At 60.0% G+C, this 16,055-nt stretch overlaps 3 protein-coding genes and 1 non-coding gene across 4 annotated transcripts in view; 1 reads left to right on the top strand and 3 right to left on the bottom strand.

Annotated features, from left to right (window-relative positions):
- Positions 1 to 86: 86 nt before the first annotated feature.
- METTL26 (methyltransferase like 26) lies at positions 87 to 3,692 on the bottom strand. Its single transcript, XM_069869807.1, has 6 exons — positions 3,492 to 3,692; positions 1,473 to 1,635; positions 1,282 to 1,341; positions 843 to 910; positions 558 to 636; positions 87 to 475 (listed from the first exon to the last, which is right to left on the bottom strand). Exons 1-6 carry the CDS (start codon positions 3,683 to 3,685, stop codon positions 428 to 430), a joined length of 612 nt encoding a protein of 203 aa, XP_069725908.1. The 5' UTR covers positions 3,686 to 3,692; the 3' UTR covers positions 87 to 427.
- Positions 3,693 to 3,802: 110 nt separating this feature from the next.
- TRNAG-CCC (transfer RNA glycine (anticodon CCC)) lies at positions 3,803 to 3,873 on the bottom strand. The gene has a single exon. It is a non-coding gene; the product is annotated as a tRNA-Gly (tRNA).
- A 2,793-nt stretch (positions 3,874 to 6,666) lies between these two features.
- MCRIP2 (MAPK regulated corepressor interacting protein 2) lies at positions 6,667 to 11,430 on the top strand. The gene is made up of 5 exons (XM_069870279.1): positions 6,667 to 6,767; positions 6,864 to 6,930; positions 9,899 to 10,026; positions 10,252 to 10,353; positions 10,944 to 11,430. Exons 1-5 carry the CDS (start codon positions 6,716 to 6,718, stop codon positions 11,012 to 11,014), a joined length of 420 nt encoding a protein of 139 aa, XP_069726380.1. The 5' UTR covers positions 6,667 to 6,715; the 3' UTR covers positions 11,015 to 11,430.
- Positions 11,431 to 11,904: 474 nt separating this feature from the next.
- Positions 11,905 to 16,055, bottom strand: part of ABCA3 (ATP binding cassette subfamily A member 3) — a 31,303-nt gene continuing 27,152 nt past the window's right edge. Inside the window, exons 29-30 of the mRNA XM_069870283.1 lie at positions 15,961 to 16,034; positions 11,905 to 14,438 (exon numbers count right to left, since the gene is read on the bottom strand). Of these exons, the coding sequence (XP_069726384.1) occupies positions 14,307 to 14,438; positions 15,961 to 16,034 (206 nt within the window). The 3' untranslated portion in view covers positions 11,905 to 14,306. The remainder of the gene's footprint in view (positions 14,439 to 15,960; positions 16,035 to 16,055) is intronic.

The raw sequence follows: 16,055 nt of genomic DNA, 5'->3' as shown, positions 1-16,055 counted from the left end.
GATGCTGGGATGCTCCCCCCACCAGCATCAGTGCCGAAAGCATCAGGGGGCTGCTGGGGGTGGGATGAAGCCCCAGCATTTATTGATGGAAGGGATGGGCTCCCCGGGGTGGGAAGAGGGGACAGGTCTCTGTGACATTGGCACAGCATCTTCTGGGGAAAACAGCACCAAGGTCTCCCCCATTCCAGGGGGGGCTGTGCCAGCACCTCTGGGCGAGGCTGGGGCATCCCATCGCAAAGGGAGCTGCCGGACCCCCAGCCCTGGCTGGGACACTGGGGCACCGTCCCATTGCTGCTGATGCCCTGGCACTGGCATGGGGATGGTGGCTGATGCCCTGGCACCGGCACGGGGATGGTGGCACCGCTGGAGGAAGCATCAATGAGAGATGGCCATGCTGGGAAGGTGCCGAGACGTGCCTTTGGGGCACTTACTTCTTATGGAAGATGAGACACTTGTTGTTGGCTGGCATGTCCACCTGGAAGCACAGAGCTGGGACTCAGAGAGAGGCCCCCCCAGCGTGTGGATTGTCCCCCCCAGCCCCAGCCCCCAGCACCTACCATCCTCTCCAGGCGCAGCCCATTGGTCTCGGCCAGCTGCCACAGCAGCGCCGTGTCCCGCAGACCCCAGGCGGGATTGCTGCGGGGAGGGAAGGGGGGTCAGACAGATGGATGCCTCACCCCCACACTCTCCAAAGTGCCCCCATCGGCCAAGGTTGCCCCAGGTTGGGAGTGGGGGGCTCTCCCCGGCTTCAGGTCTTATCTTGAAGGACCATGCTGGGTGGGAGCTCCCTGCATGGGAGGACAGACAGACAGGAGCCCTGGGCCCCCAGCTCCCACTCCTACCTCCGCCTCAGGCTGCGGTCAAAGTCCACATTGCTCTGGGGGCTGATCCGGCCGTCCACGGCGTAGGGCTGCCATGACACGAAGACAGAGCTGTGGGCACGAGCCATCGTACGTGTGTCCCCCAGCCTCCCAGCTGCTGTCCCACCACGCACAGGAGTCATGCAAGAAGAGACAGGGACTCCGAGAAGGACCACGGGTCCCATCACCCACCGTAGCTCCTGTCACCACCGCGGACCCCCTGAATGGGGCAACGGAGGACAGGATCCCCCCCCCGCCCCGCCGTAAGCAGCCGATGCAGCCCCATCCAGGGCTGAGACCCCCACCAGATTGAGCCTCCACTTGCCCCGCACACCCACAACTCATGTTTGGAGTCGCTCCCTCCCAGCATCCCCAGTGGCATCCCCATGTCCTTCTCTTGCAACGAGACGGGTGCACCCACCCCATAGGTGAAGAGCACGCCTCCGGGCTTCAGCAGCACCCCGGCACCCTTGAACAGGCCCTGGGCAGAGAGAGAGGTGGGGACCAGGTCAGGGGGCTGGGGACCTCCCCCCAGAGTCCCCCTCCTCAGCTCCAGAACCCCCAGAGCAGGGGACGGGGATCCCAGGAGGGCTCCAGCCCTGCCCCGCTCACCTCAGTGCATCGCAGCTCCGTGATATGCATCATGTTGATGCTGACGAGGAGGTCGAGGGTGGCGGGTTGGGTGCCCCCCCACGTCTCCCAGCTCTGCGAGACGTCCAGCTGGATGGGGGGTAGCATGTTGGGCACCCCCATGGCCTCTGCGTAGGCAGCTATGCTGCAGGAACCAAACTCCACGTCAACCCCAGATGGGGCATCGCCTGCCCTGTCCTGCCTCCCCCAACCAGCACCCGCTGCAGGCAGACCCCAAATCTGCTCGCAGCACCTCGCCGGTGGTGTCTCTGGTGTCTAATAACAAGGTTGTGCTTGTGGCACAGCCACGGGGACTCTGCACAGGGTAAGAGATCTGGTATCGCCAAGATCTGCAACAGGCCAAAGGGTGCTGGGGCAGCCAGAGAACCAGCGGCACGCAGACCGAGACCCCAGTGCCTGAAAAATCCCAATTCGCCGTTGCCTCTCAACAGGGCAACTCAAGCAGCCTGCACGCCAGCTGCTCACTCCCGCGTGCTCGCGCTGCCTGCGCCTGCACTGCCTGCACGCTGCATGCATCCCTGTGCCCATGCAGCCTGCACCCACACTGCTGCGCTGTCTGAACACACACGCCCAGGCTGCCCGCATGCTTCCTGCACCCACATGCTCAGGCTGCCTGTGGCCCTGCCTGCACCCATGCACCTGAGCTGCCCGTATGCCACCTGCACCCACGTGCTCAGGCTCCCCACATGTTTCCTGCACCCAAGCGCCCAGGCTGCCTGCACCCGGGCTGCACCCACCCAGCCTGCGCGCTGCCTGCCCCCCTGCGCCCAGGCTGCCTGCACCCCACCGGTATCGCTGCACCGGTACCTTGCGATTTTGAGGCCATTTCCCCCCTTTTTGGTGCACTGAGCAGCCCGTTCTCCGAGGCAGCGGCACAGGGAACCGCAGCTTCCTGGCCCTGCACCCAGGGGTTATTTTTAACCGGGCGCAAGGACACCAGCTGCCACCCCCATGGACAGGCGCCCACCGTGGCACCTCCCCATCGGCTTTCTTATTTTTTTTGGACGGGGGAATTCCTCCTCATGCTGCAGAGCTGGCGGTTATTTTTGATTTCTGAATGGAAATGGAGTCCTCGGAGCGCAGCGCTGTGAGGCCTGGATGGGCATTTGGCTGCAGCCAGACCTGTGCAACCCAACGCCGAGCAAAGAACCACAGCCTGGCATCACCGCAGGGCCGGATGGGAATAAAGCATCGACTTTTGGGGAGTCAGGGTTCTTTGGGAGTTGGATATCAGGGCGCTAATGGGAATAAAGCATCAATTTTGGGGGCTGTCTGGGACTTGTATATTAGGGCTTTCCCAGGAAAAATACATAATGCATTGACTTTTGGGGGAGCTGGAGCTGTTTGGGAGTTGGATATTGGAGCTTTCCTGGGAATAATACAGAAATCATGGATTTCTGGGGAGCCTGGGCTGCTGGGAGTTGGATATCGGGGCTTTCCTGGGAATAAAGCACTGATTTTTAGAGTACCAGGGCTGTTTGGGGATTGCATATTGGGGCTCTCCTGGGAATAAAGCATCAATTTTTGGGCACCTGAGGCTGTTTGGGGGTTGGATATTTGGGTTTTCCTGGCAATAATATATAAAGCATGCGTTTTTGGGTAGCCTGGGCTGTCTGGGACCTGGATATTAGGGCTTTCCTGGGAATAACAGGGAGCCTGGGCTGTCTGGGACCTGGATATTGGAGCTTTCCTAGGAATAACAGGTAAAGCATCAACTTCTGGGGAGCCTGGGCAGTTTGGGCATTGGATATTGGCGGTTTCCTGGGAAAAATAGATAAAGAATTAACTTCTGGGGAGCCTGGGCTCTTTGAGTGTTGGATATTGGGGCTTTCCTGGGAATAAACATTGATTTTGAGGCGCAAGGGCTGTTTGGGGCTCACTCAACGCGGAGCCTGCGCTGCCTAGAGGTGGAATCGGTGCTTTTCCCGTGGAATAAGGAATCCAGCGGCGGATCGGTGGGGCGGGAAGGAGCTCACTCACCTTCGCAGGGCTGCGGGGTCGATATCCGAGGGTCGCCAGCGGGTGTTGGGCAGCGCCCGAGCGAAATGAGCAGCGTGCAAACCCACCCCAGCTCCCACCTCCAGCACCCGCACCTCCCCGGGCCCCACCACCTCCCTCAGCACCGCCAGGATGGGGCCCTTGTTGCGCTCCGAAGCTGCCGGAGCCGCCTGCATGGCTGAAAAAAAATTTAAAAAAAAAATAAATAAATAAAGGGAAAGGAACAGATCTCCCAGCAGCACCACGCGCAGCGGGTGGAGCTTCTCGCGGCAGGGAGCGGAGAAAAAGCGAAGTGCGCCGCCCGGGAATCGAACCCGGGTCGCAAGAATGGGAATCTTGCATGATACCACTACACCAGCGGCGCTGATGTAAACCAAGCGCCCCCGGCCCGCACTCCAAGCTCTCACGCGTGAACCGTGGGGCGGCGCGGAACCCGCGCCGCCCCACGGTCACGCGTGGGAGCTTGGAGTGCGGGCCGGGGGCTGCTGCCCTCGAGGCTCTCCCACACTGTCCCCCTGTCCCCTGGGTCCTCCCATCCCATGTGTGTCTCCTCTGTCTCCTATGTCCTCCCATCCCATGTGTGTCCCTTCTATGTCCCATGTGCCCCCAATCCTATCTATGTGTCCTATGTGTCCTCTCTGTCCCCCGTGTCCCCTATGTCCTCCTATCCCATGCGTGTCCCCTCTGTGTCCCATGTCCCCCAATCCTATCTGTGTCCCACGTGTCCCCTCTGTCCCCTACGTCCCTCCACCCCATGTGTCTCATGTGTGCCATGTGTCCTGTGCCTGTCCTCTCTGTCCCCTGTGTCCTCTATGTCCTCCCATCCCATGTGACTCCCCTCTATGTCCCATGTCCCCCAATCCTATCTATCTGTGTCCCATGTGTGTTCCCTCTGTGTCCCGTCACCCCCCGTGTCCCGTGCCTGCCCCCTGTCCCATGTCCCCCACTCCATGTGTGTCCCCTCTGTGTCCCCCAATGCTCTCGGTGCCCCAGGTGTCCCCTCTGTGTCCCGTGTGTCCCACAATCCTATCGATCTGTGTCCCACGTGTCCCCTCTGCCCCCCTCATCCTACATACCCCATCCCATGTGTGTCCCCTCTGTGTCCCATGTCTCCTCTATGTCCCACGTGTCCCATGCGTGCCTGTCCCCTGTGTCCCCTATGTCCTCCCATCCCATGTGCGTCCCCTCTGTGTCCCAGGTCCCCCAATCCTATCTGTGTCCCACATGTCCCCTCTGTCCCCTACATCCCCCATCCCATGTGTGTCCCCTCTGTGCCCCATGTCCCCTCTATGTCCCATGTGTCCCATGTGTCCCATGTGTGCCATGTGTCCTGTGCTTGTTCTCTCTGTTCCCCATGTCCTCTATGTCCTCCCATCCCATGTGTGTCCCCTCTGTGTCCCATGTGCCCCCAATCCTATCTATGTGTCCTATGTGTCCTCTCTGTGTCCCATGTGTCCCCCATCCCATGTGTCCCCCATCCCATGTGTCCCATGTGTCCCATGTGTCCTGTGCCTGTTCTCTCTGCCCTCCCATCCCATGCGTGTCCCCTCTGTGTCCCACATCCCCCCATCCCATGTGTCCCATGTGTCCCATGTGTGCCATGTGTCCTGTGCCTGTCCTCTCTGTCCCCTGTCCTCTATGTCCTCCCATCCCATGTGTATCCCCTCTGTGTCTCATGTCCCCTCTATGTCCCATGTGTCCCACGTGTGCCATGTGTCCTGTGCCTGTCCCCTGTGTCCCCTATGTCCTCCCATTCCATGTGTGTCCCCTCTGTGTCCCATGCCCCCCCATCCCATGTGTCCCATGTGTCCTGTGCCTGTCCTCTCTATCCCCTGTGTCACCTATGTCCTCCCATCCCATGTGACCCTTCTGTGTCCCGTGTCCCCCCTCATGTCACGTACCTGCCCCCTGTCCCCGTGTCCTCTATCCCACGTGTATCCCCTCTGTGTCCCATAAGTCCCCCAACCCTATCTATCTCTGTCCCAGGTCTCCTTTTTGTCCCCTGTGTCCCCTCTGTCCTCCTGTCCTATGTGTCCCTTCTGTGTCCCACATGTCCCCTATGTCCTCTCATCACATGTGCGTCCCCTCTGTCCCATATGTCCCCCAATCCTATCTATCTGTGTCCCACGTGTCCCCTCTGTGTCCCACGTCCCCCCATCCCGTGTGTCCCATGTGTGCCATGTGTCCTGTGCTTGTTCTCTCTGTTCCCCATGTCCTCTATGTCCTCCCATCCCATGTGTGTCCCTTCTGTGTCCCATGTGCCCCCAATCCTATCTATGTGTCCTATGTGTCCTCTCTGTCCCCCGTGTCCCCTATGTCCTCCCATCCCATGTGTGTCCCCTCTGTGTCCCGTGTCCCCCAATCCTATCTATCTGTGTCCCATGTGTCCCCTCTGTCCCCTACGTCCCTCCATCCCATGTGTCCCATGTGTCCCGTGTGTCCTGTGCCTGTCCTCTCTGTCCCCTGTCCTCTATGTCCTCCCATCCCGTGTGACTCCCCTCTATGTCCCATGTCCCCCAATCCTATCTATCTGTGTCCCATGTGTCCTCTCTGTGTCCCGTCACCCCCCGTGTCCCGTGCCTGCCCCCTGTCCCATGTCCCCCACTCCATGTGTGTCCCCTCTGTGTCCCGTGTGTCCCACAATCCTATCGATCTGTGTCCCACGTGTCCCCTCTGCCCCCCTCGTCCTACATCCCCCATCCCATGCGTGTCCCCTCTGTGTCCCATGTCCCCTCTATGTCCCACGTGTCCCATGCGTGCCTGTCCCCTGTGCCTGTCCCCTGTGTCCCCTATGTCCTCCTATCCCATGCGTGTCCCCTCTGTGTCCCATGTCCCCCAATCCTATCTGTGTCCCACGTGTCCCCTCTGTCCCCTACATCCCCCATCCCATGTGTGTCCCCTCTGTGCCCCATGTCCCCTCTATGTCCCATGTGTCCCACGTGTGCCATGTGTCCTGTGCCTGTCCCTTGTGTCCCCTATGTCCTCCCATCCCATGCGTGTCCCCTGTGTGTCCCACGTCCCCCTCCATGTCCCCCCCGTGTCCCCTGCCCCGTGTCCCCCGTCCCCGCCGTGTCCCGCCCCGCCCGGTCCCTTTAAGGCGGGGGCGGCGCCGCGGGGCGGGTTGCTGAGCGCGGGGCGGGCTCCGCCGGTGCCGGTGCGGGTCCCGGTGCGGGTCCCGGTGCGGGTTCGGGTCCCGGTCCCGCACCATGTACACGCTGACGCGCGGCCCCAGCAAGCTGGCCACGCAGCGCCGCACAGGTACCGGGCCGGGGTGGGGGGGGGGCGCGGGGGGCGGTGTCGGTGCCGGTGCCGGCGCTGACCCCCCGGTGCTGACCCCCCGCCCCGTGTCCCCAGGGCCCTCGCAGCAGGCGGTGGAGAGCAGCAGCGCGCGGGGGCAGCCCCCGGCCTGGCCGCCCGCGGGGTGAGAGCGGCGCCCGCGCTGACCTTGGGACGGGGCGGGGCCTGCGGGCACCGGGAACGGGACCGGGAACGGGAGCGGGAGCGGGCGGGCACGGGGGGGAGGGGGGGCGGGCGGACACACGCGCACGCTCCGCGATCGGTGCCTGCCGGGAGCGGGGAGGGACCGGGGGAGGGACCGGAGCCTGCTGGGGGGGGGGGTGGGGGGCATCGGGACCGGGACGGGGGGAAGGAGCGGGGGGGACCGAGACCGGGAGCGGTGCCTGCGGACGGGGCTGGGGGGGGACGGCCGGGACCGGGACGTGGGGGAAGGGAGCGGGAGAGGGACCCGGAGCCGGGAAGGAGGGACCGGGACCGGGGGACGGGGGGGTCGGGGGAGGCAGCGGTGCCTGCGGGCGGGTGGGAGCACCGGGACCTGAGGGGAACCGGGAGCCGGGGGGAACTAGGAGCGGGGGGAGGGCACCGGGACCAGGACCGGGACCGGGACCGGGGGAGGGAGGGACTGGGGGAGGCACCAGTGCCTGCGGGCGGGGGGGACCGGGACCGGTGCCTGCGGACGGGGCTGGTGGGGGGCGGGGACCGGGACGGGGACGGGGGGGAGGGACCGCGAGAGGGACCGGGACCGGGGGGAACCGAGAGACCGGGACCGGGAGCCGGGAGGGAGGGACGGCACCAGGGGAGTGGAGGGGGAGAAGCAGGGAAGGGACCGGTGCCTGCAGACGGGGGACCGAGGACAGGGAGCGCGGGTTGGGGGGACACTGTAACCGTGACCGGTGCCTGCGGGCGGGGCTGGGGGGGGACACCGGGAACGGGAACGCAGGGGTGGGACATACACACACCCCGGCCCGGGAGAGGCGCCTGCAGGCGGGGGGACACCGGGACCGGGAGCGGAGGTCGGGGGGGATGGAGCCGCCGTGCCGGGCGGGGGCAAAGGGCAGCGGGGCGGCCGCGTTGTGCAACCCCCCCCGGGGCACCGGTTGCATAAACCCGCCGAGCCCGGGCTGTGTCCCCCGAGCGGCTCCGGGGGCAGCGGGACCTGGCGGGGGCAGCTCGGCAGCTGGGGACAGGGAGCGGCGCGTCGGCGGCCGCTGCGAGCGGTTCTGCTGCCCCGAGGGGCTTTGGGGTGCATTGCTCTGCTCCCCTCGTGTCCCGCCATGGATGCTTTGGGGTGCAGTGCTCTGCTTTCCTCATGAGGGCTTTGGGATGCATCACTCTGCCCTCCCTGTGGTTGCTTTGGGGTGCATCACCCTGGTTTCCCCAAGGGTGTTTAGGGGTGCATCGTCCTGATTTCCCCATGAGGGCTTCGGGGTGCATCACCCTGCTTTCATTGTGTCTCTCCGTGGATGCTTTGGGGTGCATCGCTCTGCTTTCCCCATGGTTGTTTTGGGGTGCATCGCCTTGTTTTCCCTGTGAGGGCTGTGGGGTGCACTGCCCTGCTTCCCTCGTGTCCCCCCATGGATGCTTTGGGGTGCATTGCTCTGCTTTCCCTGTGGTTGCTTTGGGGTGCATCACCCTGCTTTCCTCAGGGTTCTTTGGGATGCATCGCTCTGCTTTCCCCATGAGGTCTTTGGGGTGCATCACCCTGCTTTCCCCATGTCTCCCCAGGGTGCTTTGGGGTGCATCGCCCTGCTTTCCCTGAGGGTTCTTTGGGGTGCATCGCTCTGCTTCCCCGGTGAGGGCCTTGGGGTGCATCACCCTCCTTTCCCTGAAGGTTCTTTGGGGTGCATCTCCCTGCTTTCCCCGTGGGTAATTTGGGGTGCCTGACCCTGCCTGCAGACAGAGCCGGGGGGGGCTCAGGTGGGGTCTCTGGGTCTCACCCGCCCCGCACACTGTAACCCGTCTGCGATCCTGGGGCCTGTTAGACTTTGTCCCATGAGAAGCGCGGCCGTTGCAAACGTCCTGCCCTGAAGCTGGGCAGAAAAACCAAAACACTGAAGTTTTGCACTGAACGTGCCCTGCAAGTCTCATCCCAGGCTTTTCCTCCTGATCCACTCGCTTTTGCTGTTTCTGGGCTGGGGGTGGTTTAAGTGCCCTGCTACCCCTGCTTGAGTTTAGGATTTTTTTAAGAAGAAAAATTGCTGAGAGCATCTGGCCAGAACCCAGAGTTGGTGGCATTTTAGGGCCATGTTTTCAGAAGGTGACTGAATCCCCAGCCCTGAGGAAGCTTGACCTGCTCCTGGTCGGCAGAGGGTTCCGTCCCAGCCTTGGGGCACCTCAGCGACGTGTCCAGTGAAGTTGGGCTGTGGAGAATGGCACCACAGTACATCCCCCTGCCCAAGGCCCAGCTGGATTTCGCTTCCATTTTCCTGATATTGCAGCAACTTTGGTGGCAGATTTATATTGGGGACTGTGCTCAGTGCTGGGGTTGGTCAATGGGTGGTGGACGGGCAGCCTGTACTTGGGGATCTCCCCTTGCTCTCCTGGGGGCTGGAGTCCCTTTGTGTCCCGTTCTGTGGTGGCAGCGCTGAGCAGGGAGGCTGCAGCCGTATCCCTGGCCTCGCTGGGGCTGTGGGCAACTGTTCATGCAGTGGGGCAACCCGGAGAAGAGGAGGCTGAGGGGAGACCTCATTGCTCTCTACAACTACCTGAAAGGAGGTTGTGGAGAGGAGGGAGCTGGGCTCTTCTCCCAGGTGACAGGGGACAGGATGAGAGGGAATGGCCTCAAGCTCCACCAGGGGAGGTTCAGGCTGGACATTAGGAAAAATTTTTTCCTGGAAAGGGTCGTTGGGCATTGGCAGAGGCTGCCCAGGGAGGGGGTTGAGTCACCTTCCCTGGAGGGGTTTAAGGGATGGGTGAATGAGGTGCTGAGGGACATGGTTTAGCATTTGATAGGAATGGTTGGACTCAATGATCCGATGGGTCTTTTCCAACCTGGTGATCCTATGAATCCCTGTTTGTGTTCCAAACTGTGGTGGGAAGAGCTCTGTGTGTGTGTGTCCCCCTCTTCACGTCCTCCTGGCTTCCCTCGACAGCCCAGCCCAGAAACTCGTCTTCAACAGAGTGAATGGCAAGAGGCCGCAGGTGCTGCTGCAGCAGGTCTCGGCCCCTGAGGAGTGCTACACGCTCGCCCACGAGGAGAACGTCCGCTTTGTCTATGAAGGTGAGGACAGAGGGTCCCTGGGGGCAGGCACCAGCTCCGTTTCGTGTCCTGGGGGCCTGGAGGACACAGGATCCCTCCTGAGGCCACTGCATCGTGCTGGGGACTTTGATGGTCCCCAGCCTGGGCTGCTGTCCTCCCTTGCACCAGCTCCTCTCCTGAAGTCCCTCTGGGCTGGGAAATCCCTGTCCCAAACCCCTCCACTGCCTGTTTCCCTCCCTGCTCCAGCCTGGCAGCAGGTAGAGCAGCAGCTGGATGGCAGCCGGAGCGGGGAGAGCGCCTGCGGCCCCGTGCAGTATGTAGAGAAAAACCCCAACCCCGGACTAAAAAGTAAGTGAGAAGCGGTCGTGGGACTTGGGGAGCGCGTCAGGCTAGGGGGTGCAGTGAGCTGAGGTGGGCTCAGCCAGGCACCCGAGATGGGAGGACGGGGAGAATCCCCGTGTGGGATGTGCCGGGGGGCTGGGTTGGGTCTGTCCTCCCTGGCCCTCGCCCTGCGCTGGGGATGTCCCACTGTGCCCTGTTGGAGAAGCGCAAGCAAGCAGGATGCCTGGTTGATGACCTTTCTGGGAATCCTGATTTCTCCAGCCACCCAGGTGGGTTTGGCATCGCCCTGCTTCTCCCAGGGCCAGGCGGGACTGAGGTGGAGTGCAGCGAGGATGGGGACATCGTGCTTCTCCGAGGGCAGCTGGAGCAAGGGCTGGGAACACAGCCTGGGAGCTCCTGCAGCAGCTGAGAAGTCACCAAGAAGATCCCTGAACACCCAGCCTGGCCACATGGGGACAGGGCACAGGGGTGGGGGAAGTTTTGCGCTGTAATTTTTTCCAGTGGCAAATGGTCTGGCTAGAGGGGGAAGCACCAGAGCTCTGCTCCAGCTGCTCTGCTATGCTCTTCTCTCTCTCTCTTTCTCCCCTCTCTTTCAGACTTCGTTCCCATTGACCTGGAGGAGTGGTGGGCACAGCAATTTCTGGCCAAAATCGAGAACTGTTCATAAAAGGGAAGAAAGGTTTGGGGATGGGGTGTTTTTTTGGTTTTCTTTTTAAGAGGAAAAAAAGGCTGACAGCATCTGGTTCATCAGAACCCAGAATCAGTGGCATTTTAGAGCCACGTTTTTAAAAGATGACCGAGATCAACTGACCCAACGCTGCCAGCCCGGCGAGGCCAGCGGGACCGGACCACAGCCATGCACCCTCCCTGCACCCGGCTTGGAGGAGCAGCGTGCGGCCCCAGCCAGGATTCCTTAAGTGCCAGTTCTCGGACTGCTGCAGCTCCTGCAGCCTCCAGCTCCCAGGGACACTGCGGTGCCGTGCTGGGGAGCACGGAGCGCATCCCTCCCTGCGCCCGCGGCCATGGGGAGGACAGCAGGGTGCTGTAGCAGGACTGCCAGACAATAAAGCGCTCAAACTGCCAGCTTGTGGCATGGGGAGGATGTGTTTGCAGGAGGCAGTGAAGCAGCTGGGATGCAGCATCCCTACGGAGAGAGGATGTTCCTGGCTGAGCAACACCGTGCTGCTCTGGGGGCAAAGGGCTTGGAGCTGCATCCTTGCTCCAGTGCTGCCTCATGGGCCTGGGTGCTGAGAAAAAGCCATTTTGAGCCCCAAGCTCCAGGTTCCCCTGCTTTCCTCCATGCTGGGGGCTAAGAGAAGGGTGGTTGTGCCTGCCTGTGGTGGAAGGGATGGAGACCCCCACCCCTTCTCCCAGAGGTACCTGGCACACAGAATCCCTCAGCCCTGTGGCTTTTCCAGGCTTGGCAGTCCTTCCACGTCAGGTTTTGGAGACCATCTACCCCTACTTCCCCCATGTTCTCCTCTGAAGGCAGGCAGAAGAGCAGCACAAGCCCACGGGAGCAGCTCCCTAATTCCAAAGGAGACTAGGAAACACCTATTGGAAAAAAAAATCTTTATTCCGATGATGGGACTAACAACCACAGCACAGCCAGAGGGGAGCAGCAGCTGCCCAGGACCCAGGAGGGTTGTCCCACTGCACGTGGCCACCACAGCCTGGTGGGCCCAGAGTGTTGCCCACAGCAGCTGTGACCCTGGGCAGCACAATGACCCTGGGCAGCATTGTCTGTCCAGTGAGAGGTACTGGTGCTGCTGCCAGGCTGATGCCACGCGGTGCTGAGGCAGAAACCCAAACCCAGTGAGCAGCAGCTCCTGCCACAGCAAGAGGGCAGGGTTGCTGCAGCACCATGACAGAGAAATGCTGCTTCGTTAAGACTTTCTTTGTTCAGACCAGGGTGCCAGGGGATGCCATCCTTGCCTCTGGCTCCTCTACCACAGGTTTTACCAGGGTGTCCATGGGCGCAACAGGTGTTTTGGTGCAATTCAATGTCAGGAGGGGCACCTGTGCCCAACAGGACCTTGGCTGCCCTGCCTGCTGCTGCTGTGCTGAGGCCCTGCCAGCTTGTTGTAATTTGGCATCTTGTCCTCCTGCAGCCTCCACTTTGCTACTTCTCCCCTTCCCAGGCAAAGCCCTGGAGGCTCTGCTGCATCTTGCCCTATCTCCCCTTCAAAACCAACCCAGTGACCGGGAGTCTCAGCACTCCCCCACCCTGATCCAGCGGGAGGTGTCCCTGCCCATGGCAGGGGGTTAAAACTGGATGGGCTTTAAGGTCCCTTCCCACTCAAATCATTCCGCTATTCCCTGCTGGCTCCAGGCACCCTCCTACCAGAAAGCAGCCCTGCCTTTGCTTGCCCAGGCACTGCCCCAGGGAGGCTGCAGCTTCCAGGGGCTCCGAGGTTTCTGGGGATGCTGTTCACCTGCTGGCTGCTAAGAGAAACCACACAGCGTTAAGATCCAGGGAAATTCTTAGTAACATGATGCACCATTGTTTTGAACAACAACATTAGGCAAAAGGGGAAAAGAAATGGAACAGGAAAGAATGAGTCACAGGAATGAAAGAAAAAAAACCAACCCAAAAATCCAACCCAACCCTGACAATGCAATCACCAGGAGGGAATCAGCACCCCTCGCCATAAATATTAATTCATTCCGTTCTGTGCAATTGTGTGTATTACTATAGTGCAAATAGCTCTGCATTGATCGCGGAGCAGCTGGCCCCAAGGGACTGCCCCAGTGACACAGGAACTCGTTAAAGGACAGACAAGAATCAACACGGATTTCAAACAAACAAACAAACAAAAATAGCAACCCACCCTCTGGGAGACGCCGGCCAGAAATCCCAGTTGCTGCCTGGTGCCCAACAGCAGTCCCACAGCTGGCATGGTGCCAGAAGCGCCTCCGCTCCCAGCCCAGCGTGTGGAGGGGACGAGGAGGGGGACATGGGCTGTGGTCGGAGCTGTACAGGGTGCAAGGGGCGAGCGCAGCAGGATGTGGGCACAGCGAGTGCATCGCTGCCCTTTGAAACCGGTCGTGCAGCTGCACGTGGTTAAACCTGTTCATGGACATAATGGTGAGGCTGGCAGCGTCCCCTGCACCCTGTGACACCTCTGGCCCGTGGCTGCCAGCTCTGGCTCGGCAGCCGTGCCCAGCACACCGAGCTCTGGGCATTCCTCCATCTCCACCTCCTCCCTCCTGCCCAGCGCCAGCGCTCAGCCCCGCACCCCCCAGCTCGGGCCGGTGCCAGCTCCTCGGGACAGGCTGGCAAACAGGCAGGAGGGAACAGCGCTTTCCAAGAGGATTAAAGGATGTGGAGCCTCCTCTGTGTCCCAAAGGGGACAGAGGGACGAGGGGAGGCTTGCCTTGTCCCCTCCAGCCAGACACAAAGTGCTTCTAAGGGAAACCACAGCGCGTCCTTACGAACCCAGCGAGCGGGGTGGATCTAAGCTATTTGACGGCCTCCTGTTAAACCATGAGCAAACCACCTAACAATACATGTCAACAAGCGGGCCAAGACCACAAAGCAGCGTCCTGGTGGGTGCAAGCGTGGGGCAGAGAAGAGGGATGGGGACAGCATCCCGCTCCCCCTCTGCCAGCCCAATCCCCAACACCCGCCCAGGCTTCCTCCTGCCATTCAGGCTTTTGGTTTTTGTTGTTTTTTTTTTTTTGCGGTACGGATGGGAATGAAGGCTGGAGAGTGGAAGTGTCACATGCACGCAGGCGCTCAGACGCAGACCTGCGCCGGTGCTGCGGTGGCCGCGATGCACTCGCATCGCTTGTGTTCCCGACGGCAGGAGCTACGCTGCCATCTCCCCCTCCCCGGTGAAACGCTTCTTACATTTATACATTATTTAAGACACGCCGATATATAAATTACTGTCTATGTATACTATGTATAGGCAGCAGGGCCAGTCCGTGACGAAGGGCACCGATGGCAGCTCCTCTCACTTCCCTCTGTCCTCTGTGTAGTGCTGGAAGCGCGTGAAGCTCATGAAGACTTGCTCCAGGGAGATCTGGCTCACCGAGTAGTCCTCCAAGCGGTACTTCTCTTTGGCTTTCTCCAAGGCCCCGAAGACCTGCGAGGGGTGGCACAGCTGTTAGTGCAGGGCACGTGGTGGCTGGTGGGAGAACACAAGAGCCGAGGAACCTTTGTCCTCCAGAGAGACCTGGGGGCACCAAAACCTTCACCAGCAGGAGGGTGGGGGAAGCCAGGAGGTGGATTATGGGGACAGCACCTGACACCTTTAAAAATACAGATTCATAATGGTTTGGGCTTGAAGGGACCTCAAAGCAGTTACAACCCCCTGCTCTGGGCAGGGACACCTCCCACTGCATCAGGGTGATCAAAGCCCCACCCAGCTTGGCCTTGGACACCTCCAGGGAAGGGAGTTCTCCTGTTAAGGGACTCCAGGACTGAGTGCAGGGCTCTAGGGGAGATCTCACAAGAACAGTTATATATGTTTTATATGTATTTTTTTATGTATATATGATACATGTATGTATATGTGTTTTTTTATATATCCCTGGGCCCTAGTCCTCACCACAGGACATGGAATGGCTGGAGCAAGTCCAGAGGAGGCCACGGAGATGATGCAAGGGCTGGAGCAACTCCTAAACAAGGCCAGGCTGAGAGAGTTGGGGTTCTTCAGCCTGGGGAAGAGAAGGCTATGGGGAGAGCTTAGAGCAGCTTCCAGTGCTGAAAGGGGCTCCAGGAAAGCTGGGGAGGGGCTCTTGATCAGGGAGGGCAGGGACAGGGCGAGGGGGAACGGTTTTCAGCTGAGAGAGGGGAGATTGAGATGAGATGTTAGGAAGAAATGTTTTGCTGTGAGGGTGGGGAGGCCCTGGCCCAGGCTGCCCAGAGCAGGGGTGGCTGCGCCATCCCTGGAGGTGTTCAAGGCCAGGTTGGATGGGGCTTGGAGCCCCGTGATCCAGTGGGAGGTGTCCCTGCCCATGGCAGGGGTGGAACTGGATGAGCTTTGAGGTCCCTTCTGACCCAAACCATTCCATGATTCTATGATACGCCAAATATATATAACAAACAGAAAAACCCTCCATGGTGTATTTATTGTATACATATCTGCGTATAGTATACAGATAGGTTTTTGCATATAGTTTGTAAATATATATAGTTTATATATGTCTTTATACTATGTGCTTTATATAGTTTACAGCACAGATAATATATACTCTATAGCAGATTCTGTAAACTACAGACTACGCATATTATATATATATAAAACCTTTATCTATTATACACTATACACAGAGTATACAGATATATATAAACCATATACAGTTCTATACTATACACACACACACACACACTCTACACAGAGAGCTACACATTATACATAAAAACCTTATAAAAACTGTGTCAGGGGAAGTTTAGATTGCACATTAGGAAAAATTTCTTCACAGAAAGGGTTCTCAAGCACTGGAATGGCTGCCCAGGGAGGTGGGTGGTGGAGACCCCATCCCTGGAGGTGTTTAAAAGGTGGGGAGATGAGGTACTTGGGGACATGAGTCAGGAGTGGACAGGTACGGTTGGAGTTAATGATCTCCTGCAAAGGGTTGGGACGTGCTCCAGCACCCGTTTACCTGTGCCCAGCTGAGGTTCTTGTTGGTCAAGTGATAATGTACCATGCCCTGGTGCTCGTGTTTCAGGACGCTGCCTGCAAGAGACCAGCAAGGAG

The sequence above is a fragment of the Phaenicophaeus curvirostris genome, chromosome 16 (genome assembly GCF_032191515.1).
Source record: "Phaenicophaeus curvirostris isolate KB17595 chromosome 16, BPBGC_Pcur_1.0, whole genome shotgun sequence".
Lineage (NCBI taxonomy): Eukaryota > Metazoa > Chordata > Aves > Cuculiformes > Cuculidae > Phaenicophaeus > Phaenicophaeus curvirostris.
The sequence above is the reverse complement of the archived record's forward strand: the minus strand, read 5'-3'. Positions and strand labels throughout refer to the sequence as shown.

Coding starts and splice junctions, on each gene's coding strand:
- METTL26 (XM_069869807.1), bottom strand. CDS start 3,685: ATGCAGGCGGCTCCGGCAGCTTCGGAGCGCAACAAGGGCCCCATCCTG. Junction 911..1,281: donor GCGTGCTCTTCACCTATGGG/GTGGGTGCACCC, acceptor GTGTCATGGCAG/CCCTACGCCGTGGACGGCCG. Junction 476..557: donor GGCTGCGCCTGGAGAGGATG/GTAGGTGCTGGG, acceptor CTGTGCTTCCAG/GTGGACATGCCAGCCAACAA.
- MCRIP2 (XM_069870279.1), top strand. CDS start 6,716: ATGTACACGCTGACGCGCGGCCCCAGCAAGCTGGCCACGCAGCGCCGC. Junction 10,027..10,251: donor CGTCCGCTTTGTCTATGAAG/GTGAGGACAGAG, acceptor TCCCTGCTCCAG/CCTGGCAGCAGGTAGAGCAG. Junction 10,354..10,943: donor CCCCAACCCCGGACTAAAAA/GTAAGTGAGAAG, acceptor CCTCTCTTTCAG/ACTTCGTTCCCATTGACCTG.